We start from the raw sequence: 22,672 nt of genomic DNA, 5'->3' as shown, positions 1-22,672 counted from the left end.
CGTCAGCTCCCGACTTCATTGCGGATTATGATTACAGGAATGGGGCTGAACAATCGAAATGCTTCCTTCGAGAATTCAAATATCTGATTTCTCCGAATGATCGATTATGATCGCATATACAGGAGTACAACAATTCTTGGACCATGGCCTACCATAGCATTAAAAAAAGACCAGTAGTAATCCAAACATAAAATTGGAATGATCTTGCACATTTTTGCTCGTTTACCAGCTGCTAACTTCAACGAAGATTCGTATTCTATTCTCATCAGCCCAGAAAACCACTCGAGCGCTTCTGTAGTACCTGAAGGCGACAGACTTGAGTGCCCGACGTGAGATATGCTGCACCTGGCTTAGTGCATGTGAAAGTGCGATCTAGACTCGTGTCTTCTCTCTCTCTCTTTCACTCCCCCATCCCCCTCGCCACGTGTAGGGTAGCAAACTGGACAAAGCCTCATTAACTTCCCTGCCTTTCCTTCCTGCCTTCTCTCTCGCATACTATTCGAAAGTTTCGCTGTTAAAGTACCCCTAATCCTGAAACGTCGCGGCTATATCCTCCCTTGGTAATGATTGGAATCATTGTCTAAAATCGATGTGACACGCTCTGCGTGACTGTTATCGAAGCAGCGCCGTAGGCTGAAGTGGTGTCGTGGGAACTTGTAAGAAGCGCAGTCGAACAAGAGCTCCGCTCCAGGGGCAACCATGTCAATGGTACAGTCTTCCGCATCGTGTCTCCATTATGGTAACATCATGGAGACACGATGTTATCAGTCTTCTCCATCATGGTAACATTGCGAGCGAACGGAAACGTTCTGAACCGGGGACGACCTCCTCACGAAACTTTACGAAACTGCGTGGCGGATGCTAAAAGGAGCCACCTATAACTGCAATACCCTCGATCTGAGTTTTGCTGGACTGGCTATTCCAGTGCAAAGACAAGCTCCTCGAGGACCCTGTAGGCGAAGTTTACATCGCAACCTCTAGGGTTTCACTGAGCAAAGCGAGCATAATTGTCCCGGTAACTACCTTAGGAATTACCATTTACCACTTACGTATTGCCATTTACGGAAGACAGGAGACGTAAACGTAAGAATCAGCGCTGGTGGCGCCTCCTTGAGACGTTGAGTAACATGAGAGCTCGCAAAACCATTACTACAATGACAAGGCCTTGTGTTGCTTGTCTGCTGGCGCATAGGAGTCAACAGCAATATAATAATCTACGTAGACGGCTATTCTCCTCGAACAAGAGCAACATGAAACACAGAAATGTTTCTGACACTTTGTGGTTTAGGAAAAGGCCACAAGATGCCGTTATCAGCACTACTTTATGTCACGGCTAGGGTGCGTGAGCCGCCGCCCGATTTAAAAGATTCTATAGGGGCCTTAAAGGGTTCTATAAAGGGCCTTATCCATCCATCCATCCCATGCGTATACGTGTGGAATGAAACACCCGAATACGGTCGCACGTGAGTCCAAACGCTTCTTCCGTAAACACATATGATCCGGATTAAGGACGCCTGATTTGGTTAGCGCAACGCCAGGTGCTGCTTCAACGTAGACGGCAATAGGTTCGCGAGAATCCTAACACTGCTAAAGGACAAGGGCCCCACGGGTTTGGCACACATAAACAGGCAGCTGACTCGCTGCGTCCATCTGGAAAGAAGGACATCTGGCTTTTGCTAGAAATACCAACAAGGTCTTACACCACGACGTCTGTGCCAGTGGCAGAAACGTGCGTCCACGTCTCGAATTCGCTTACGTGAGCCGCCATTCCGACAGCAGGCACAGACTCTCATTGGCGACGTACACATCGTAAGCACTCGCTATAACCAGGGCATACTAGCAGCTGCTTCTCGCACACGCGCCAAAAATGGCTGCCTTTAGTGAAACAATATAGTCATATGCAGTCCAATAATTCCATACGGCCCCTCTCAGAATTCTCATACAAAAAAAATGGCTGGAAATTTTACGAATCCATTCCGTTATTTTCTAATGGAAACACGTGTAAGATATAAAACATTTCCATCATGGATTGATAACACCTTCTTTTTGGACTGTTGTGCGTGCGTACAAAGGGCACACGCTACCATTGTCCCTAGTGCCTTTTGAGCAGTTGATCAAGGGGGCTCACAAAAGTCCAGAGGACATTACGGCAACTCCCAGGAAACAACTCGTTGGGGAAGTCTGTATAGAGTTATTGGACACATTAACGGAAGTGTTTCGACGAGGGTTACGTCCATATACATCGATGCGAACGGGCCACCCGGCCGGCGTCCGGAAGTCGAGGCGATCGAGAAACAGACGGTGGCACCCTCAGACGAGCGAGAATATGGGCACGGTAATGTTCGCCAGCATCTCCCTGCCGAACGTTATGGCCTGCGCTTCGGCCACAGGTATCACGTTCCACGGGTCGTGGTTCAGTATGCTCGTGAGTAACATGGATATGGCCGACGTGAGATTGCCGAGTCCTTTGAGCAGCACCTGGGCCCTGCCCATCCTCCATATTCGAACCACGTCGAGCCGGTTGTTGCCGTTGGCGAGCTGCGAGATCTGGATCCACACGACGGTGCCCGTGAGCTTGATGTCGGCGTCGCCGTTGTACAGCAGGTGCCGGTGGTCGGTGAGCACGCGGTACTTGGCCGTCGCAAAGATGCTGTCCAGGTGGATGACCAGGCCCACGGTGACGTCGCCGTTCTTGCAGATGACGTAGGCCGGCTTGCGGCGAGACAGTGTGTGCACGTTTCGCGCCTGGACGTCGTACAGGAAGACCTGCGCGGACGACAAACCAGAAGACCGAGTTGAAATTGAAGTAAAGGAAAATACGCGGATGACAAAAGAAAAACTTGGGAGACGCGTAAGCTTCGCCTTCAAGAGTAGAACGCGATAGTATTAAAGGGTCTCTGCTTCTCACGATTCCCGGCAACTGCAGCTTATGCAACCGTAATCTTTATCGGGAAGCGCTTGCGGCGAACGCTATGCACGAAGGCGAGCTTTCTAGTTATTTTGTTTCTTTCCCCCGCACGGCCGGCGCCGCCGCTGCAGCGGATGCGCGGAGGCGAACGCCATCTGGTCGTGCTGTAAGGCGCAGGCGGCGTGCGCGCCGCTCTGTGATTGTTAGACAATTTTCGCTCACGGTCAACGCCGGTGACCCACGTAACGGGGCCCTTAAAGCTATCGCTTTAATACACTCACCTGGACGCCTCTTCGTCTTGGACCGCATCGCGCAATCTTGTGTTATATGTGCTCAGAACTCATTATACACGCGTGCGTGTTGCAGATGACACGGTACACTGTTTCTGGCACGCGTCACAACAGTCACAGTTGGGAGAGTCGGCACTTCGAAGTAGAAGCATATACAACATTTAATGCCACGTAGTCCGTGAACAATGCACGCATAACTTCGCTGGGCGCCGTATATGGTATTCGAAGAGAGAGCGAAACAGAAGGGGAAAGGCAGGGAGGTTAACCAGAGGGGAAGATCCGGTTTGCTACCCTACGCTGGGGAGAGAGGGCAGGGAGAGGTAAAGTGACAGGAAAGTAGAGATATAGAAAGAAAGGGAGCAAAGGTACACAATCACAGTCGGTCACTGTCACCGAGTACTATCACCGCGCAGCACAATAACACTTGTAGCACTGTAAGCACCAGTTCAGGCTACAGCCGCTTGTCCAAGACTGTTGCCGTTAAAAACTGTAACAGTGCCCTCGCCGCCCTCTGCTACGATTACTTGTGCTGTCGGCATTGTAAAACAATTTCATCTGTTAAAGGTATTTGGTGAAAGCGAACTGCGCGATTGCGAGCGATTGTCTCTGTAAATTGTAGCGAGGACAGCAGTCACAGACAAGGTGTTGAAGAGTCTCCTCGCTACCACTGTCATCACACGAGGCATTCGAATTCATGACGTATAGTATGGTCAATGACAGAGAAGACTGAAAGGATCCGAAGGGGCCCGATTTTTGTGTTGGTTAAACTGATACGAATAAACGGACAGTGAATCCCGAGAAAGCATAGGGAAAATCATTGTTATGCTTAATTGAAAGGTAGAAATAATACGATAAAGGGAAATGAAAGTGGGCAAAAAGGTGTCTTGCCTTAGGTGGGAATCGAACACGCATCTTTCACCTTACGCGTGCGGTGCATTATCAATAGGTGGTGTCCGAATCCACGCCCCAGCGACGGTTGCGTATGACATAACGGATCTCGAAGGCAAAGTTCTTTTGCAAACTAATGCCCCGGAAGTGATTGCGGAGCCGGAAAAGTCGTTATGGCTGTCACGTTTTAGACACCACTTATAAAGTTCCCACGGCGCCATCCTTCCGCCTACCTTCTTGGGTATTTGTGTGTGTGCTTGCAAATTTACCCCAGAGAGTGTTTGTCAGCGCCGCTTAGGACCAAGGCTCCGGATGTGGGACATAATTTTTAACAGCAGGTGTCACGTTGTACGTGAGCTTAAGAGCAGGCAACTGGGTTCAAGGGCCAAGTCTGTGAAGGCAGCGGGAATGCCTGGTTGTGGCCAGTGTCGTCTGCTTGCAATCTCCATCCTAGTAGTCTGCTAGTCGTCTGCTCTTGCTGCCCGCAGTGCATTACGTAATCACGACCGTTAGTTTACAACCACGCAGTAAGGTTGAGCGTTTCTTGGGCTAGTTGGCGCTGCATTGTCGATGTTTTCCCAGCGCATCCGACACGGACAACGGAATGGACACAGACAGCTCGGAACTAACCAAAGTAAGCTCAAAACTGTGTGTCAATTCTGTTGTCCCTGTCTAATGCGCTGGGAAAAAGATCACCGATTATTACGATTATCCCTAATGCGAAATTTGAGCATAGCTCCTCTATACGTGCTTTCATTTCGCAATATATTGGCTGGCGCGGACGATCTTTCTCGTGCGGCACGCTGCAAACGGAACTAAGTGTGGCGCGACTGCCTCGCCAATCTGGAGATCGTGAGAGCCAGCGCGTGGGAGGCGCGTGGGCGCGATTCACAGCAGCCGCCGCAGACCTCCCAGACGACACGCCCTGCTCTGGCGCCATCTCGTAGTCATCGTCGCCGCACCACGCTTTACTTCTCACGCATTCGCCATACCCTCCTGCTCCGCTTTCTGCCTCATGGTTCCGCTGCACCATCCTCCTCCGCTTTCCTCCTCGCGTCTTCCATCCCCCGCTGCGCTCCGTGTTCGCTCTTTCATCTTTCGCTCGCAGCAAGAACCGGCGGCTTTTTATTGCGATAGCAATTATATGGACACTCAAAAGCAGATTTCTGCCGTCGGCGTCGCCGTCGCCGTCGCCGTGAGGTTCCGTATGACGTCAATGGGGATGAAAGCGTCGCCGCGCGCCGAACGCTGTATGTGCGAGTAAAAGGGCGCGAGGGGCGCGCGCTTTCACGGCGAGTGAACGCACGGCGGAGAACAAACGCGCGTTCTGCGCCGTGCTCCCTTAAGGGCTGCAGAATTAAGCGTCTCTTTCTTCCTTTGCAATCACCATATATGTTGAGCAAACGCGCCTTCTTCCGACGCGCGAGAGGCCATGGGGGAGGGGGAGAGGGAGGGAAGGGAGGCGACGTTTAACTGCGGCACCAAGTGCCTATTTATATAAGATGCTCCGGCAACAGTCACCAACGCCGCACGCATTTTGAGCGAACGCGGGCAAAACGCCGACGGCGTCGACAGCAGTTCTGCGTGTTGCCGGTGCTGCTGCATGTCCAAGTTTGTACAGCTGATAAAGCTAATATCATTACTCTGTATAGCTCTATACAAGTTGGCTATCGCAATTGATGCTTCGCCTTTTAGGTGAAACTGCGACAACTTTTTTAGAGAAAAGTTGTCGCAGTTTCACCTGGAAGGCGAAGCATCAGTTGCGATAGCAAACTTGTAGAGAGCTATATGGAGTAATGATATTAGCTTTATCAGCTGTACAAACTTGGACATGCAGCAGCATCGGCAACACGCAGAACTGTTGTCGACGCCATCGGCGTTTTGCCCGCGTTCGCTCAAAATGCGTGCTGCGTTGGTGACTGTTGCCGGAGCCTCTGATATAAATAGGCACTGCGTGCCGCAGCTAAACGTCGCCTCCCTTCCCTCCCCCTCCCCCACGGCCTCTCGCTCGTCGGAAGAAGGCGCGTTTGCTCTACATACATGGTGATTGTGAAGGAGAACAGAGACGCCTACTTCTGCAGCCCTTAAGCGAGCACGGCGCAGAACGCGCGTTTGTTCTCCGCCGTGCGTTCACTCCCCGTGAAAGACGCGCCCCTCGCGCTCTTTCACTCGCACATACAGCGTTCGGCAGAAGATAGCTCCAACCTTTCCCTTTCCCTCAAGAACCACTTACCGGCGACGATTTCTTCTCCAAATGACGTCATACGGAACCTCACGGCGACGGCGACGCCGACGGCAGAAATCTGCTTTTGAGTGTCCATATAATTGCTATCGCAATAAAACACGGATTATACAACCATGCAGATTATCTCTTACCTGAAGATGCTCCTCGATGTAGATGGTGAAGTTGGGTCCCTGAATGGGCTCCATGGCACGGATGAGACGCGTGGCGAATCGAAACAGGTAGTCGACGTAGTCGTCCAGCTCGGTGCCGTTGTTGCAGGGAACCTGGCGCTTGCTGATGCGGTGCCCGTGGGGCGAGAAGGTGCGCGGTACCTCTGAGTGCGGCGTCGGCACGACCATCGACTCGAGCAGGTCCTGCACCTCGGCGGGCTTCGTGGACACCGCCTGGGAACGGAGTGGCCCCGAACTTAGTCCCGTGTATCTATGCCGTTCATAAGTGGTGGTACATTGTAGTACGTTAGCCACTTATAATAGGTGGTGTCCAAATCCACGCCCCATAGGGTGGCGCCCTCTGTATTTAAAATGCGGATCTTAAAGGGCATGCTTTTGCTGGTGGAATGTGGCGGAAGCGTTTTCGGGAGCCGGAAACGCGTCATATACCAGTGTCACACGGCGCACTTCTGATCGCGATCAAGCCCAATCCGGATCGAAATTCTCGATTGCGATTAGCTCCCTCGCGCATCTAGCGTATAGGAGCCAATTAAGACCAATAAATTCGATCCGGATCGGGCTTGATTGCCATCAGAAGTGCGCAGTGTGACACCCGTAATAGACGTCGGGTTTTGGACACCACCTATAGAGAGTCAACCACTGCAAGGCGGCGCTGTAGCAGAAGGTTTGTTCAGCGCGGTATAGATAGACCAGCGTCTTTGCGCTTACCGCGATGCTCTCTTCTCGTCCAAGTTTCTTAGAAATATCACATTTTATGGTCCGGATCACTTAATGTAACACTTTACCCTGTTACTTTCCTGGTTTGTGAGAAAAAAAATCGATTTTGCCTCAATCTGCGCTTCTCGCAGTAACTGATGGCCAAAACATGGCGGCTGTGACGTCGTTACAAGCCTTGTCACTTCTGGTGCCTGCAGTATGCGGCAAAGCATGACAGTGTAGATGTAAGTTTCTACTAATCACTGGGAGGTGTGATGTGAGCACTAGAGAGAGGCGCAGACGAAGGTGAATTCGCATTATTTTCTGGGCAAACCAGTAACAGCGCCATGTGGTATATACCGAACCGAAAAATGCCGCAGCGCACCGCTTGCGTTTGCGACCGAAACATACGTCGCATACTGGAAGCGCAATGTTGCACAGCTAATACGCGATTTCAAGTAGCATTCCGTCCACAAGTGTTTAGTTACAATATGTATGAAGCAGTTATTAGGTTGAAAACTTCGCCCACAAAAAAAAAAAAAAGAAATACCTAGGCCTAAGCTCAGCACCGTTAACTCTGTTTCTATACCTCATGTATATCTCTTATAATCTTGCGATTTCGTGCTCACTGTGACGCCGCTCGCGTACGCTCAACACACATCTAGTTTTCTGTAACGTAGCTCCAAAGTGGGGTAATTAGTCAGCCTCTAATGCTACAAAGAAATGCGAGCACCAATGGTGAGATCGAACCTCTGTCTGCCAGCACAGCTACCCAACGATCTTTAAAAGTAAGCAAGTGCTACGCGTTTGTAAAACGCGAAGGCGAAAGCCTGCCAGCTGTGGAAGACGACGACGAACACGCGAGCAGTGGCACGAGCGCGAGGGGCAGTATGGGAACACTGACATGATCAACGGCATCGAAGCCAGCTGTGTACCGCGCATTGGGTGTACGTTAAAGAACCTCCGGATGGCTAAAATTAATCTGGAGACCCTCACCACGGCGTGCCTCATAATGAAATCGTGGTTTTGGCACTCAAAGCCATAGCATTTTTAAAACTATTGGTGTTTTGTGGCTAAAGCGCCCTTAGGCGTTGATGCACCCACGCTGACGCCTGGTGGCACGTCTCCTCCATCACGACTACCAACGTCGATGACCATGAGCAACCGTCGTGCATATGGAAGCTGCACTACACTGCACACGCTAGCACAACGCGAAAGACGAAGCACGTAACTGACACACTAATACAACGCGCAAGACAAAGCACGTAACTGAATCGTCACCGAGTCAAATCAGCGCGTACAGCGCGTCGTAATTGCAGCCTCCGCGATCAACTTCAGAAACATTTTCAGAGCTAATTGCGGAGGCCACGCTCCGCTGTGCTGAGTACGGTGAACGCCACCTGGCGTTGGTAGTGCTTCTTGATGCCAGCGTCCCTTCGAATGCTGGCATCGAGGCGTCGTAGTGCTGAGACCACCGAAGCGTTCACTGTCGGTGCGCGTTAGTGTCATAATGCAGTACTTCTCTTTTCTGCTCGTAGGCGGCGGCACCGCCCCGAGCAAGAGCGCGGGTACACGGAGGAGTGTTAGATATATAAGGCGCGTCTGTGTAGCTCTCTGCAAATGCGTTTGTGGCGCAATGGGTTAAACGCTCGGCGATCTATCGTCGCGGACCGAGAGGTCGTGGGTTCGATTTGCAGATTTTGCATGTTTGTGGAACTTTTTCTTCTGGTTTCTTTCTTTGTATTATGTTCGTGTACATTGTAAGCTGACGTATTTCCGTGACGGAAATACGTCTAACATGTATTTCCATGTATTTCCGTGACGGAAATACGTCAGTGAAGTCTTGGTGGACCCCGGCATAAAACACTTTCGTGTTAAAATAATATGAATCTCGCAGCGCGCGTCCCGTCACCTTGGTGATGATCCTGTTGAGCTTGTCCTCGACCATCTGGCGCACGTGGTCCACGATGCTGTCGCCGACCACCCCCATGACGTCCTGATCCTCGGACTGGGTCCTGGACTTGGCCGTCTGCAGGAACCGCTTAGTCACCTCGTCCACGTGCGTCCTCAGGCCCGTCTGGGCCACCAGCAGGTCGTCCTTGTCGACGTGCAGCACCCGGGCGAACCAGGACATGGCGGCGCGACCCAGCACCGCCTCGAACTGGCCGCTCTCGTCGATCACGCGAGACTCCTTCTCGCCTTCGCCGCTGATGTAGCCCTGGGAGCGAGGGACGATGGACGGCATGGACGCTGTGTCTGAGTCTGAGTCAATTAAGCTCTTCATATTAGAGGATGCAGAGCTTTAGCTTCTTGGTGTAATAACAATAATAATATTGCGGAACATCACGGCGACGCCGGCGGCGGAAATGCGCCTGGAGTGTCCATATAATTGCTATCGCATTAAAATCAGTTTTGTTGACCAGGAGAAACCTGGTGGTCTTGGTCCAAGGCGCACGTGAGAATTGGTATTATAATATCAATCAATCAATAATTTATTAAACGGTCGTCAGATGTGAAATGCCTTCTTTCTTGACGTAAACAGCAAGCTTAATACACGCCAGAGGGACTGGACGTGTGATTGATCATTTATTCGCGAGATGTAGACAATATTCCAAAAAGACTGAACTTTTTGTGAAGTTCCTTTTTTTTTCTAACAGAATGCCTGCCTAAGCCAGTTAAGGACAAATTTCTATGAAATACGAACGCACTCCGTCGTGCACTTTTGAAACGCGCATCTCGAAACTGGAGGCAGCCTACGAACTCCTTCCAAATGAATGCGCCGGCCTAGCGAACTCAGCAGCTCCATATCGCAATATGTGCGCTTAAGGGATGAGTGAATGATAAAACTGGTGAAATTTTGTGTGTAGTAAGTTACAGTTTTCGATTTCCCGACCAAAGAATGTCTGCCTTGGAGTAAACCGGATAAAGGTGCTATCTGCCACAGTTGGTTCTAAATATTCTGTTAAGTTATAAAGAAACACCAAGTACATTTTGTCTTGTACTATGTGTGATCTACTTCCTCGCTAAAGTTGTTCTTAGCGATGCTGTTAACAATTCGGAAAACGCTTTGGCAGACTCTATATAGCCACTTCCGAATGTGTTTCAGCGGAATTCTTGTTGGAAGAATCGGCAACACTGGGCAGACTCACCTTGACGCGATAGGCGCATCGTATCTCCAATCGGGGCATGATCATCAGCACGCTGGCGCGCATGGCGGCGTTATTGGTAGCCACGTCACGGATGGTGAAGTTCGATAGTCCCGTCACGGTGACCTGCAAAGATGGAACGTCAGAACCGGGCGCCAGTGTCACGCATACGAAAAAGCAGCAACCTCATCCTAGCTGGCCTTTGCGAAACCACAGGCCCAAGATGACGTCAGATGCACAGGATGACGTCAGATACCCAGGATGACGTCACAATCCGGATATCTGACGTCATCCTGGGCCTGTGGTTTCTCGAAGGCCAGCTGGCCTTTGCGAAACCACAGGCGAAGCCACTCTGCTTAGAGCGAGCTCAGAAATGACATCTGGATCACGTTCAGTGATTTGTCGTTTGCATGCGCCTATTGGCTTCCATTATGACATGGTCACCACAATGAATAATTAAGGCAATCAATTGAAGTGTTGTTGTCAGTTTAAGTTATAATCATACTGAGTGCGTAGTACATACGTACTTTAGCACGAGCGTTTTAGAATCTGACAGATACACACGATAGAGTTGAAGCCAGAGACAGCAGAATAACAAAGGTGAGCGCAATAAGAGCTCATACCTAAATACATTGGAATGGAGGAATCATTTTGTTCGACATACATGCAAGCAAGTTTTGCCGTGTTTGGCGGACGTTTAAAGGAATACTGCTTATATCAACCGAATGTTGGAATCTGGTTATTTTTATTTGGGCCGTCAAATTTATTTGTTCAAACATCTTTTTTTGAACAAATAAATTGCAACAAGCTTAAAACTTGGTAGGTAAGTAGGCAGAAAACTTTATTGAGGTCGGGAAGAATCTTCACCCCGTTTTTACAGGGGCAGTACTGCGGGCCGCTCCACGTTACAACTTCATAACGCAGAAAAATAACAACAATAATAAAACAATGTCACATTTGTGTTGGGACACGTAAAGCGGGCAAAAGTTACGTATTACACACGGCTCTAAATTATGCCAATAAATCGTATGCATGGGACTTCTGCAAAACCGTCGCAAGTGTTGTATAACCATCTCCCGAAAGGTGTAAACCGACGTATCAAATTTGTCCGCTCCAATTGTACTAACAGATGCATGTATTTTATAAAAGTGCGATGTTTGTGTTTTTCATGCACATTTCGTTAAAAATTTTATCAACTTCGTTCTGCTTTTTTTTTTCTTTAACTTGGCAATTTGCAGCAACTTTTCCTGTAAGAGCTACGAAGCCCTAAATCAATATTCTTCATCCACCAGTCGGGTGCAATTAAGCTTTCTCCATTAAATGCAACAAATTTCATTCAAACCAGTTCAGCGGTTCCTTAATGTGCACCTAAATTTCTGCATTACACATGTAGTTCAATTGGGCAATCGTGTGCTGCCATGGCATTTCTTCACTTTTCACCTTTGTTTTTGCGTTAAAACGAAAGTCCTGGACTTGGGAACGCTAGAAAAAAATACTGGCGAGCTTCAGAAAATCCCTAAAAAACGAATAAAATTTACAAATGTCACGTCAGTAGTCCTTTAACCTTTTTTTTTCAAATTTCCTTGTGTTGCGGCAATGCCTATATCGGATAATAAACTGGCCATTGCTTAAACTAAAGGCTCAAGGAGCATAACAATAACGCCACCATGCTATCTCCGGCCATTTAAACCTTCATTTTCAATACTGTAGGTGTATCTATGCTTTTTGATGAAAAAAAGAAACAACAACAATAAATAGGTAAAGCTGCTGGAGTTATGCACATCTGTAGGTAGTTTCACACGAAAAATCATGGGGGAAGGCGTTCCGTACAGCGGTAACACAAAAAGACGTGTAATCACTTGATATTCCAGTTAAGCGCAATATCGTAGTTGTGGTTGATGTGGGGACCACATCTGCATAATAGTTCGTGGGTCTCCTTCCTGTTTTCTTATTGTCCTATATCCCCGACGTGCTTATATATTCGTGCACTTGCTAAAATAAAGTCCAGTCGAAGGTTCAGCGCCCGGCTTTTCTTGTCCCGTCGTTTCGCGTCGCAAGACGTTCACCGTGAGATAGCCCACTGACACGCCATTGATACGAAGGCAGAACACAGGCATACCTTGGTGAGCGAGACGTTGACGTAGGCGCCCGGCTCCTGTATTAGAAATCCCATGGACCCCGCCTGGAACGGATCCATGCCCAGGCTGACAAGGCCGCGGGTCCGTTCCAACTTCCGCTTGAGCAGTTCGTGCAGCGACATCACCTGGTCCTCGTCCATCGAGCGCATGTTGCCTGCGAACGACGCAGAAAAAAGTACGCCGTTTATCACGCTTACAGTTACGCTTAAATTTCACGCGAAATACAATCCGGAGTAGATGAGCTTGGCCGTGTTAAGAGGAAGCTAAAGCTGCCTTTTGACGTCGACTTGCGCGAACGCACTGGGCATTACTGGCAAGTGCTGCTACAGAGAGAGGACGCCCTTTTCACGCTTGGTTACGCTTAACGGCGACGTGAACTCCAAGCCGGAGTATAGACGAGCTTGAGAGCGTTAAGAGAAAGGTAAAGCTGCCTTATTTTGACCTCGTCATGTTCGAATGTACTGGGCTGCTACAGTGAGAGTGCCACTACGGAGAGAGCACGCCCTTTTCACGCTTAAGGGCCCCAAGAACTGCAATCCGGAATAGACGAGCTTGAGAGCGTTCAGAAGAAGATAAAGCTTCCCATTGAACGTACTCAGCCCCTGTACTGGTAAAGACTATGACAAATAGATTACGAGCAGTACACTGCTTTTGTGACGCATTTCGATGTGCGTGAGCACAATCACTTTAAGTACCGTTCGGTTGGAAGTTCTGGAGCTTGGTTCCAAAAAATGACCAACGACACTGTTCTTGGCAACCATTTTAGAAAGTTTTGTAATACCTACATTGACGTCATCATCATCTATTAATGTTCAAGAGACGAACACGAAAAGCACTTTTTGTGTGCAAAACCCTCAGCAAGTCAAAGATTACCAATAAGAGAATTCTTTTTTTCTCACACGATTGTTTTTTTTTTTTTTCTAAAACAGGAATTTGATGGTAAAACTAAAACCGCAAAAGAACAACTGATACAGCTTTGTCAAGTCATCCCTCATCATCAGCTTAATCGTCGTGGTAAAGAAAAAAGAAAACGTCGGTGGCCACCGCTGGCACTCGAACCCATGTCCCTGTGGCAATGACCGGTTAAATCAGGCTGGGTGCCCTAGCCACTGCGCTATCACGGATATTTTGTTTGTTCATTCTTGTCGCATGAGCATAAAAAAAAAAGACAGTATCTCCAAACAAGGGCTGAGATGAGGCAAAGTGATGCCAATTTTTATTTTCTAAACAGTTTTGTTAGTTTCGTTTATACATTATCATATACCCTGGCTGACTTATACTGAATTTGTAAAATGTGGTACGCTTTTTTTTTCTTTCTTTTGCACTTCAATATGTATGTTCTTTATCTGCTCACATTTTTTTTTACATTCACATTTTTTTTTTACATTCCACAAGGGATGATTTTTGCGTTCTTATTAGTATCGAATTTTCCTGCTTTGTATAATGCTCTACTATCTGATAGCTACCACTCTCGCGCTGCCATTGACTGTCTGTAATTGTACAGAGATCCGGCCAAGCTATCGACTGACATAGCTTTTTAAAAATTCTTCTAGCTCCCGTTGTAGGCAACCTTCAAGTGACCTTGAGCCAAAAGCCAGAGCCGTTATCCGGGCACTCAAACGAGAACATCCGGGCAACCAGTCACAAGTTTTAAAAATCCGGTCTCTGGCCCCCAACCCTTTGTGCAGGACCGCATTACATACGCTAGTTACTGCTCAAACAAGTTACAAAAAAATATTGCTGGTTCTCCCGTAATCGAGAGTAGATGTAAGCATGAAATGGCTACCATATGGCGTGTTTTGCTGCCTGGATGCTACCGGCTTGGTCATGCAGCGTGGTGCCATATATCTCGAGGCGCCGCATAACCCGCGCCGCGGAACTCACGGACCGCTGACGTTGAAAAGAGCAAAGGCACCCCTGTGTCAGCGCCAAATGATGACAATTAAGTGTATGGTGCCCTGTATCTGCCTTTTGAACGTCGTTATTGGAAATGAAAAATAAAACTTCAGCGAAGTTACAGCTTGAGTGACATGGTGAACAAACATTAGAAAGAAATAGGAAGCACAAATGGTGAACAAATTTTGGTTTACGCTGCATGTGTGCACATGCAGTGTAAACCGAAATGTATGCACCGGTGCGGCGACATGCGTAGTTCTTCCCACGACCGCACGCGTGCGGCAGGCGTGCGGTGGGTCTCGAGTCTAAATCGGCCCTTATCACCTCCCCCGCACCGGTGATTCCTTCGTCATAAACTGCGACGCATTCGTCAGTCACCCGGCTACACTGTGCTTCAAGAAGCGTTAGAGCACGAGACGAGCGATTCCTGGAGTGGTGCAGCAGGACTGTAACATTCGCTGACGTCCTCGCGCTCGTGAAGTGCTTCGCTGGCGCTGCCGTTGGAGCTATAGCGCAGAGCCGAGTGGCGTCTGTGGAGAGCAGTGGCGGCACCGCTACGCTGCAATTCGTCGTAATTAGCAACAAGTTAGCCGTCGGGGACGCGTCAATTCCTTCGTTGTACAGGCAAATTCGTTGTAATGGTCTTCGTTGCAGAGACGCTCACAATACATATGAAGTATACGAATTTGACCGGGACTTAATCAATCCTTCGTTATATTGGTCATTTCTTTGTACAGAGGCACTTGTTGAACTAGCGCTCGACTATACTATACACACCCTATAGTACTCGTATGTCATGATAGTTGCATAAGAGCAGCGCCAAAGTTGTCCCTACTAATTTCTGCTGGAAACTATGGTTCTGACTTCTGCTGCTGCTGTCCACAGCAGTACACAGCCTGATTAATAACTGAATTCGGCTGCTTTGTGTACCTGCTTAAGCGAGCGAGTGTGTGTGTGTGTCTTGCAAAAATCATAGTCACAAATATCAGTAGTATGTTATAGCCCGTCAATGTTTTCTGCTTTCCACCTTCTAAACGATACATTTGGCAATACGCGATGTCTGATTTTATTGCAATTTTCGAAAGGACCGACTGTAGCGCGCAGTTACCAAATAAACCCTGTGGGGGTTGCTCAAGAAGAAAGCCTCGCAGTGGAAGGAAAATTCGTCCGGGGGTTGAACCCGGAACCAACACCTTTTCAGGACATACGCTCTTCCATCTGAGTTAACCAGTAGGCCAGCATGTCGCAGCGCGACGCCGAAATAATTTATGGGCTCAAAGTGGTGAGCTCCAAGTTCAATCAGCAAAACGATGGACAGTGCAAGGATTTAGAGACGGTTTCTTCTACTGCGAAGCTCTCTTCCCGGAAAGACCCGTATGGATTGCCTGTGTAATTTGGTGCAACAGTCGGGGGGGGGGGGGGGGGGGGACCACAAATTTTCTATTTCCTGAACCTTCCTCCATCTACCGGGCTTCCCCAGAGCTGATTTGCCGGATTGCACGTACCGCATTGTAAACATGACGCGCTGTATTTAGTTCTTTTCCGGAGTTTCCCTATATTTGCCAAAGAATCGAAGGTCTAAATTAAATATATACACCCAGCGGTGCTGGCTGGATTCTAACCTTCATTTCTAAAAATATACCAACAAATCTCGCCAACATTGATTCAGTGTAAACGCTCGGCGGCCAATCGATTCCATCCGTTCCTGTACGTATCAACCTATAGGAGGTCCCACGAGGCAAAGCTTCCTTTAAACTTCCGGTCTACGCATCCAGCAACCACGGTAGATCAGTGCAGTACGCGAAGTTTGTAGATAAAGACTTTACGCGAGGTAGATAACAATGTAGATAAGAGAAAGAGAGATAAAGATTTTATTGGGCCAGGATGGGGTTAGGGAGAAGGTGGGCGAGGGGAGAGTCGCCCCCTCCTCTTCCTCAGGCGGCGGCCAGGAGTCCGATAACAGTGTGTAAATATACCGCACAGAGCGATTGAGTTGTGTTGTGTGTGTGCGATATCGATTAAGCGTGAGCTCTCCTCCGCGTGCTCCGAAAAGAGATATACTCCATCCATGCCTGACTCTATACGGAGGAAGATTAGAAGACGCGGGAGAAATGTAATGATACAAAATGCACGACTACCGCGTAGCTGCTGCTGTCGCAGTCTTTCCTCCAGTCGTCTTAATTCGCTTACTTTGTTTCGCCGTTTCCTTTACCGCTTCCGGAATCAAGCCCGCCCGGCCGCGTTCTTGGGGACGTCTAAATGTACGTGCTCGGAAGGCAACTTACGCTTCCGCTACGCGCTCTTCGCGGTAGAAGAAGTTCGTTATATGCGTGCGTTACTCGATCGCCCCCGGCTGGGATTCCTTGGGTACCGAAACGCTGCGACTTATACCGCGCGTGTCCGTGGTATATGCTCCGACGTACCTCGAAGCACCCGGCCGTAGAGTTTCTTACGCGGTAAAGATTTTTTGCACCCTTAGGGCGCTGGTTTGTTCTACGACTAACGTCATCGCTCCTAAAGACCGCAACGAAGTTTTGGGCTGCGTAAGAAGCACAGTTTCAGATTATATAGATACAGAGCAGCCTCCGTGAAAACTACGTTTGAAGTATACGAGTGATGCACGGTGATCAGACAAATATATGCACTAGCTCATCATTCCCATGGAAGTCTAACGATCGCAGCGCCCCCTGGTAATCTTGGCAGGAAACGATATACGCTCTACCCCAGTCTCTCCGCGCTCTCGCCGGCTAGACTTTTCCACTTGCCCATCACGTGTTGAGGACCTATTTCACCGAGAGCATTTCCTCTATACTTCTGTTACATCTGGGCTTCAAAATTGTCACGTGACCGCTCACCTCTTAGACTTATTCCTTCCTCCATCATTCACCCGGCTGGCTTCACCGCCGCACTATATAGATGCCAGCTCAGGCGTTCTCTCTAGTCAGTCAAGTAGGAAAATCCGTACAGGCGACCAAGCCCAGGAATTTCAAGCAGACGACACGTGCGCAGGAGTGGAGCGGCGCGTCGGGGTGCCGCCATTTTGAATGCTGGGTCACCAAACGCGGAAGCTTGTTTTGAATTGGTCGGCTTCGAAGAAATCGATGCAACTGCGGCTCCACTTTGCGAGTCCAGCGAAAATGTCATTACACGCACCCATGATTGTTGTTAGCGGGCAAGTATCTGCAATGGTATGCGGGCGACGGAACGAAAAATGTTAGGCGTTATGTTAAGAGTTAAGAAGAGAGTGGCGTGTAGATTAGAGAGCAGACGGGGGTAGCCGGTATTCCAGTCGACATTAGAAGGAACAAATGGAAATTGAACAGGCCATGCAATACGAAGGGCAGAATACCGGAGGTCCATTAGAGCTACAGTTGCAGTGACATAAATAGGATGATGATGACGGTGTCGATGCTGATTTAATTGCGCAACGATCACAGCTAGGTAATCGCATACTGTACGTGCACCAAGAGCCCGCCGTACAAAACGGCGGCGACGAGCGAGCGCGCCCTAAAATAATGCAGTTTCCGCGAAGGCAGTTAGTAGCCGGCCAAGTTACATCGCACTTAGCAGACGCGTGCTTCATTCGTACGATTCCAAAACGCTGAGGGTGCTATATTTGTCGACGACGTGCTTAGGCATCCGAGGCGCGTGATTATGTCCGGGAAAGGTTGAGCGCGAAATGAAGGCACGGTTAGAAACGTACAGACACGGCAAACGCTAGAAACACGTAGAGAAGACGAACAGCGTTTGGCTTGTCTTACGTTTTCATGGAAATGAATGTAAGGAGTAAGGAGCAGTAAGGAGCAATCGTATAGGTTATGCCCAGGAAATAATGCAGCCAATCGAGCGTGTGCAGACGATCTCGACGGAGGGCACCTGCAGGGTGCCGCCATTTTGAACGTTGGGCTACTGACAACGGGCTACTGACGTACCTTTAGGTAAAGCGATCACCAAATGGAGCGTCAGTGCCCACTGCTTTACCTGGTTCACCGCGCCGGCTCACAGCGTCGGAGCGTAAATCAAACTCGTGCATGGGGATGGCCAGCGAGCGACCTCACTCCGTAATGCCAGCGCGCCTATAGCACAAACGCATACAAAACGAGCAAAGAAACTTCCACCACAGTCACATATTCAAGGAGCAAAAGCACCCCCCCCCCCCTCCATCTTCTCTATAGCACCCGCTTTTACTCGCGCATGTGCACAAACGTCGGGTGATTCCTGAAGTGACTGTATCGTCTCTACATGGCGAACGAATAACAGCGCGAAATGACAAGGACAAGAAGGCCGCGCACCCATGCGCTGACTTACAACTACAGGAAAATAAGGAAACCGTGGTGTATTTGCTCACCATTTCTGCATTCATTGCGCAAGTTTCCCTATACATTTGTGATTGATCTTTTACTTTGTATGTTCCCTTGTTTTATTTTCGATTGCTTAACGTTCTCCTTGCTTGAACGCTTATTTTGCACATCGTACTAAACGTCTTGTCTTGCCCACACTCTCGATTCAGGCGCACTGACGCCGAGTGTTCCTCATTGTGCGCACGTGTGTGGAGAGAATATGTGTTCTTATATTCGATCGATCATCCCTTCACGTCATTTCAGTATATTCATTAGACAAATCGAATATACTGGCGGCGAAAGCTACGCAACATTTACAATGCCATCGAAGGCGAATCGAATCGACATTTATGTTTTTTTACAGCGTAGCTGTATATGTCTACTCTCCCATAGATTTTTGAATGTCCGTGCCTCAAAACACTCGCGCCCTCTATGAGGAGGCAAAGCAAACCAGTAAGGCATGTGCTGACACCTGGCGTATCCAGAGGAAAGCTAGAAAACCACCCAATACATAGCGTTTCATTCAATTATTACTAGAGGGAACTCCGCGGCGATAGTGTCTAGGGTGCCTCGATGCCAGCGCCGCCGTTGGGCATCGAGGCACCCTAATAGTGTCTACTGGAGCTTTCGTTGCAACGTGCGAGTGGATGGCGGCCGTTCCGTATTTTCCCTAAAAGCGCGCCCTGAACGTGGCCGATATAGGAGACACTAAAACCTATACCGTGACAGGATCACGTGGTGGGCCGACATCATATAGTGGCCTCGAACTTTATCACGCGATGCCACTTCCCCCTGCTGTGGCATTTCCTTGCTGCATGCAACGCGATGTACCCGGCGAACAAGATGGCGGCGAGCATCGGGCCCGTAATGCTTGAAGCACAGGAATGGGACGTACTTCAACCTGTTTCTACTTCTTTTGATACACGTATATTGGAAATACGAATAATGTCGGACAATTTTTGACCATTGCCTCCTCGCGCCCCCAAAAGTGAAAAATGCGGGCTTACAAAGCGTGTACACGAATCGGTCTCCCTGCAAGCATTCCGCATCCCGCGTCGAAAAAGTAAGTCAAACAAAGATAAACAAACGATGAAATTAGAGATAGTGTTTCTATTTTTATTCTTACCGGATCGGTGCTCACAAATCACTTCCCCCACCTTCGACACGTCCGCGTCGCGATTACGTTGCCCTTGTTTCAACGGTCATTGAACGGTGGATTCATACACTGTATAGCGTGGGGTATGACAAGTTTGGAAAACACCAGGAAGACGAAGTGAAAAGAGGGACGAGTATACAGCGACGCCCACATGTGTGTCAGAAGATTTCACGGGCATTCGATCAAGGCGGGAGATAGAGCAAGAAAAAAAAATACTATTTTTTCCTCCGATACATTTAAGTGTGTGTGCGTGTGTGTGTGTGTCCTGGACGTCGGTCGCTTCCGTGTGTATAGTTCAATCGTTCTTAAGAAGCTTTCATATCGGTCCTGAAAAAAAACAAGCACTTCGTCCACCCACTCATTTCGCCAAATAGCTCTCTTCCACTTGGACAAGCTCGTGCGACCTCTGAAGGGCCACGTACCTTGCTCGGTCGACGAGTTATCTTTTTCAAAGCACTACGTGTGGAAAGTATAGGGGTATTCGAATAGCGAAATTTCCGAATCGAATCGAATCGAATACGAATATTCCAGAAACACGATCTCCCAATGTTCGAATTGAATATCGAACAATTTTCTCATTCCTAAACAAAGTGAAATATAAAGATCGTGTGGAGTCTGTTCGCTAAAATAAAAAAAAGGACGGCTTACTTACGTCAATTCAGAACTGGACGTCCAGTCAACTGAGAAACTTGTTAAGGAGGAACAACCGAAAGCTGATCGTATCTCGCGCGCCATCACAACCGCAGTAACGAGACAGTCGATCGTAGCATGCAACCTAGATACATGCATATAGTGACGCGTTTAAAAAAAAAATTAGCGTAGCTTGCACTGGAGGCGCAATGCTAAAGAGACAGCGGAGCTGATGGGCACCTAGCTAGTCCTGGCTTTTGGGCTAGGCTAAGCACTACCAAGTCAACCCTAGCATTTTCAGGAATTTATGATTATTTATCGATTATTGATTAGCTATTGATTGGCTATCGATTGGCTATCGATGACTGACTAAGCTTAAGTAGTCCCAACCTTGCTTAGCTATAGACTTAGCCAGTCTCAGTTTCGCTAATTCACAGGGGTATGCATGTGCCATTGCGCTTGGACTCTTTCTGCACTACCGCCAGGATCGGCCAACAATTTCTGTTCGCACGTTACGGACTAACGCACGGCTTAAACAGCTCCGCAGTTTAATAAAAAAAATTCGGTAGGAATCGCCTCAGGATTACCGTCGACGTGAATGCTATTAGTGTTGAAGCAATGTAGCTAGCCACACAGCGTATTGCCACCGCCGAAACGCGTGGCATGCACTGTCCGCCTCAGTCCTCTTTCTCGCACTTCCCTCTAGACATGCTTACGCCATCTAGTGGCACCGCCGCGAAGTCCACCCCGCGTCTGTATGATTGTCTGAGTATATATGACGCGGGTTCGATTCTGCCATGCCCCGGAGGAATTTTAAAAGGATTTTTTGTTTTATTTAAGAAGAAGTACCAAGCAGATACGTGAACCAAAAGGTTTTAACCGCATAGCTCACCATCTAAGCAAAGCTTGGAGCACAGTGAATGCCTTAAAACAGTATTTCAGTTGGCCTGAGAGAAAACTTACTTTAACACGGCCCGGGGCTTGGCGGGAATCTCCTGTTTGCCACCCCCCCCCCCCTTTGCCACCCCCCCCCCTAAAAAAAGGCAGAAAAAGGATACCATCGAGATGTTCAAGTAAGGCAAGAAAGAAATCGGAGAGGAAAATCTGTACGATAACACAGAGGGCAGTGCCTTGCTATTTGAGGCTCGAGCTGGTCGCCTAAGGACAAGAACATACCAGAGTAAATATTTGCAACAGGATGAGGCATGCGCAAGTTGGAATCAGCTAAGGCAAGACAGGGGTGATTGGAGATCACAGGGTGAGGCCTTCGTCCTGCAGTGGACATAAATATAGGCTGATGATGATGATGAGGCATGCGTCTGATGCAGCAAAAATTCGGAGACAACTCAGCACGTCCTAATTGAATGCGAAGGTATTCACCCAGAGAGATCCATAGGTAACGTCCACCTTTCAGAAGCGATGGGAATCAAAACGCATGGAAACATTAACCGATGTTTCGAAGTCCGAGGGTCCGAACGACCACGAAGCTTCCATGGATGGTGGTGTGCCAGGTACCGGGAGAAGGAGAGGTAGAGAGGAGAAGGAGAGCTATTGTACATGGCAGTTTACACGAAGGGCTCCATGATTCTTCTTTCTGGGGTTTTAGGTGCCAAAACCAGTTCTGATTATGAGGCATGCTGTAGTGGAGGGCTCCGGATTAATTTTGACCACCTGGGGTTCTTTAACGTGCACTACAACGCAAGCACACGGGCGTTTTTGCATTTCGCGTCCATCGAAATGCGGCCGCCGCGGCCGGGATTCGATCCCGCGACCTCGGGCTCAGCAGCGCAACGCCTTAGCTGACTGAGCCATCCCAGCGGGTCATGATTCTTGGAGCCGTCTACATGCTCACGTCTTTGCATGTTCTAGCATTTACATCTCCGAGCGTCCACACAACACCCAAGCCCTGCTTTTTATCAGTTCATTTGCCCCTTTCAGCAGGCAACGAGTGACACCTTGGGAACCAAACGTCGAAGCTGTTCCCACAGAAATGCTTGACGTTGGCACCGTGGAAGAATTAGTGACCTCTCCGTGACGGTCAGCTTGTCAATCAGGAGACTGGCTTTCGCGGAAGCTACCGCCGAGCCCCGTCGTAGTCCGGGCGGGTGCCGGTGCTTCACGGAAACACACCAAGAGCGACGTTGCCGTTTTAGCGACGCACGAGGCAGA

The 22,672-nt window shown here is 48.9% G+C and overlaps 1 protein-coding gene across 1 annotated transcript in view; it reads right to left on the bottom strand.

Moving 5' to 3' along the window:
- Positions 1-2,010: 2,010 nt before the first annotated feature.
- LOC119453248 (uncharacterized) overlaps positions 2,011-22,672 on the bottom strand; it is a 46,399-nt gene continuing 25,737 nt past the window's right edge. Inside the window, exons 2-6 of the mRNA XM_037715275.2 lie at positions 12,463-12,635; positions 10,347-10,469; positions 9,110-9,415; positions 6,463-6,714; positions 2,011-2,766 (exon numbers count right to left, since the gene is read on the bottom strand). Coding sequence (XP_037571203.1) covers positions 2,311-2,766; positions 6,463-6,714; positions 9,110-9,415; positions 10,347-10,469; positions 12,463-12,635 — 1,310 coding nt within the window. The 3' untranslated portion in view covers positions 2,011-2,310. The remainder of the gene's footprint in view (positions 2,767-6,462; positions 6,715-9,109; positions 9,416-10,346; positions 10,470-12,462; positions 12,636-22,672) is intronic.

Source organism: Dermacentor silvarum, chromosome 5 (genome assembly GCF_013339745.2).
Source record: "Dermacentor silvarum isolate Dsil-2018 chromosome 5, BIME_Dsil_1.4, whole genome shotgun sequence".
NCBI lineage: Eukaryota > Metazoa > Arthropoda > Arachnida > Ixodida > Ixodidae > Dermacentor > Dermacentor silvarum.
Note: the sequence above shows the minus strand (reverse complement) of the source record. Positions and strands in the feature narration are given on the sequence as shown.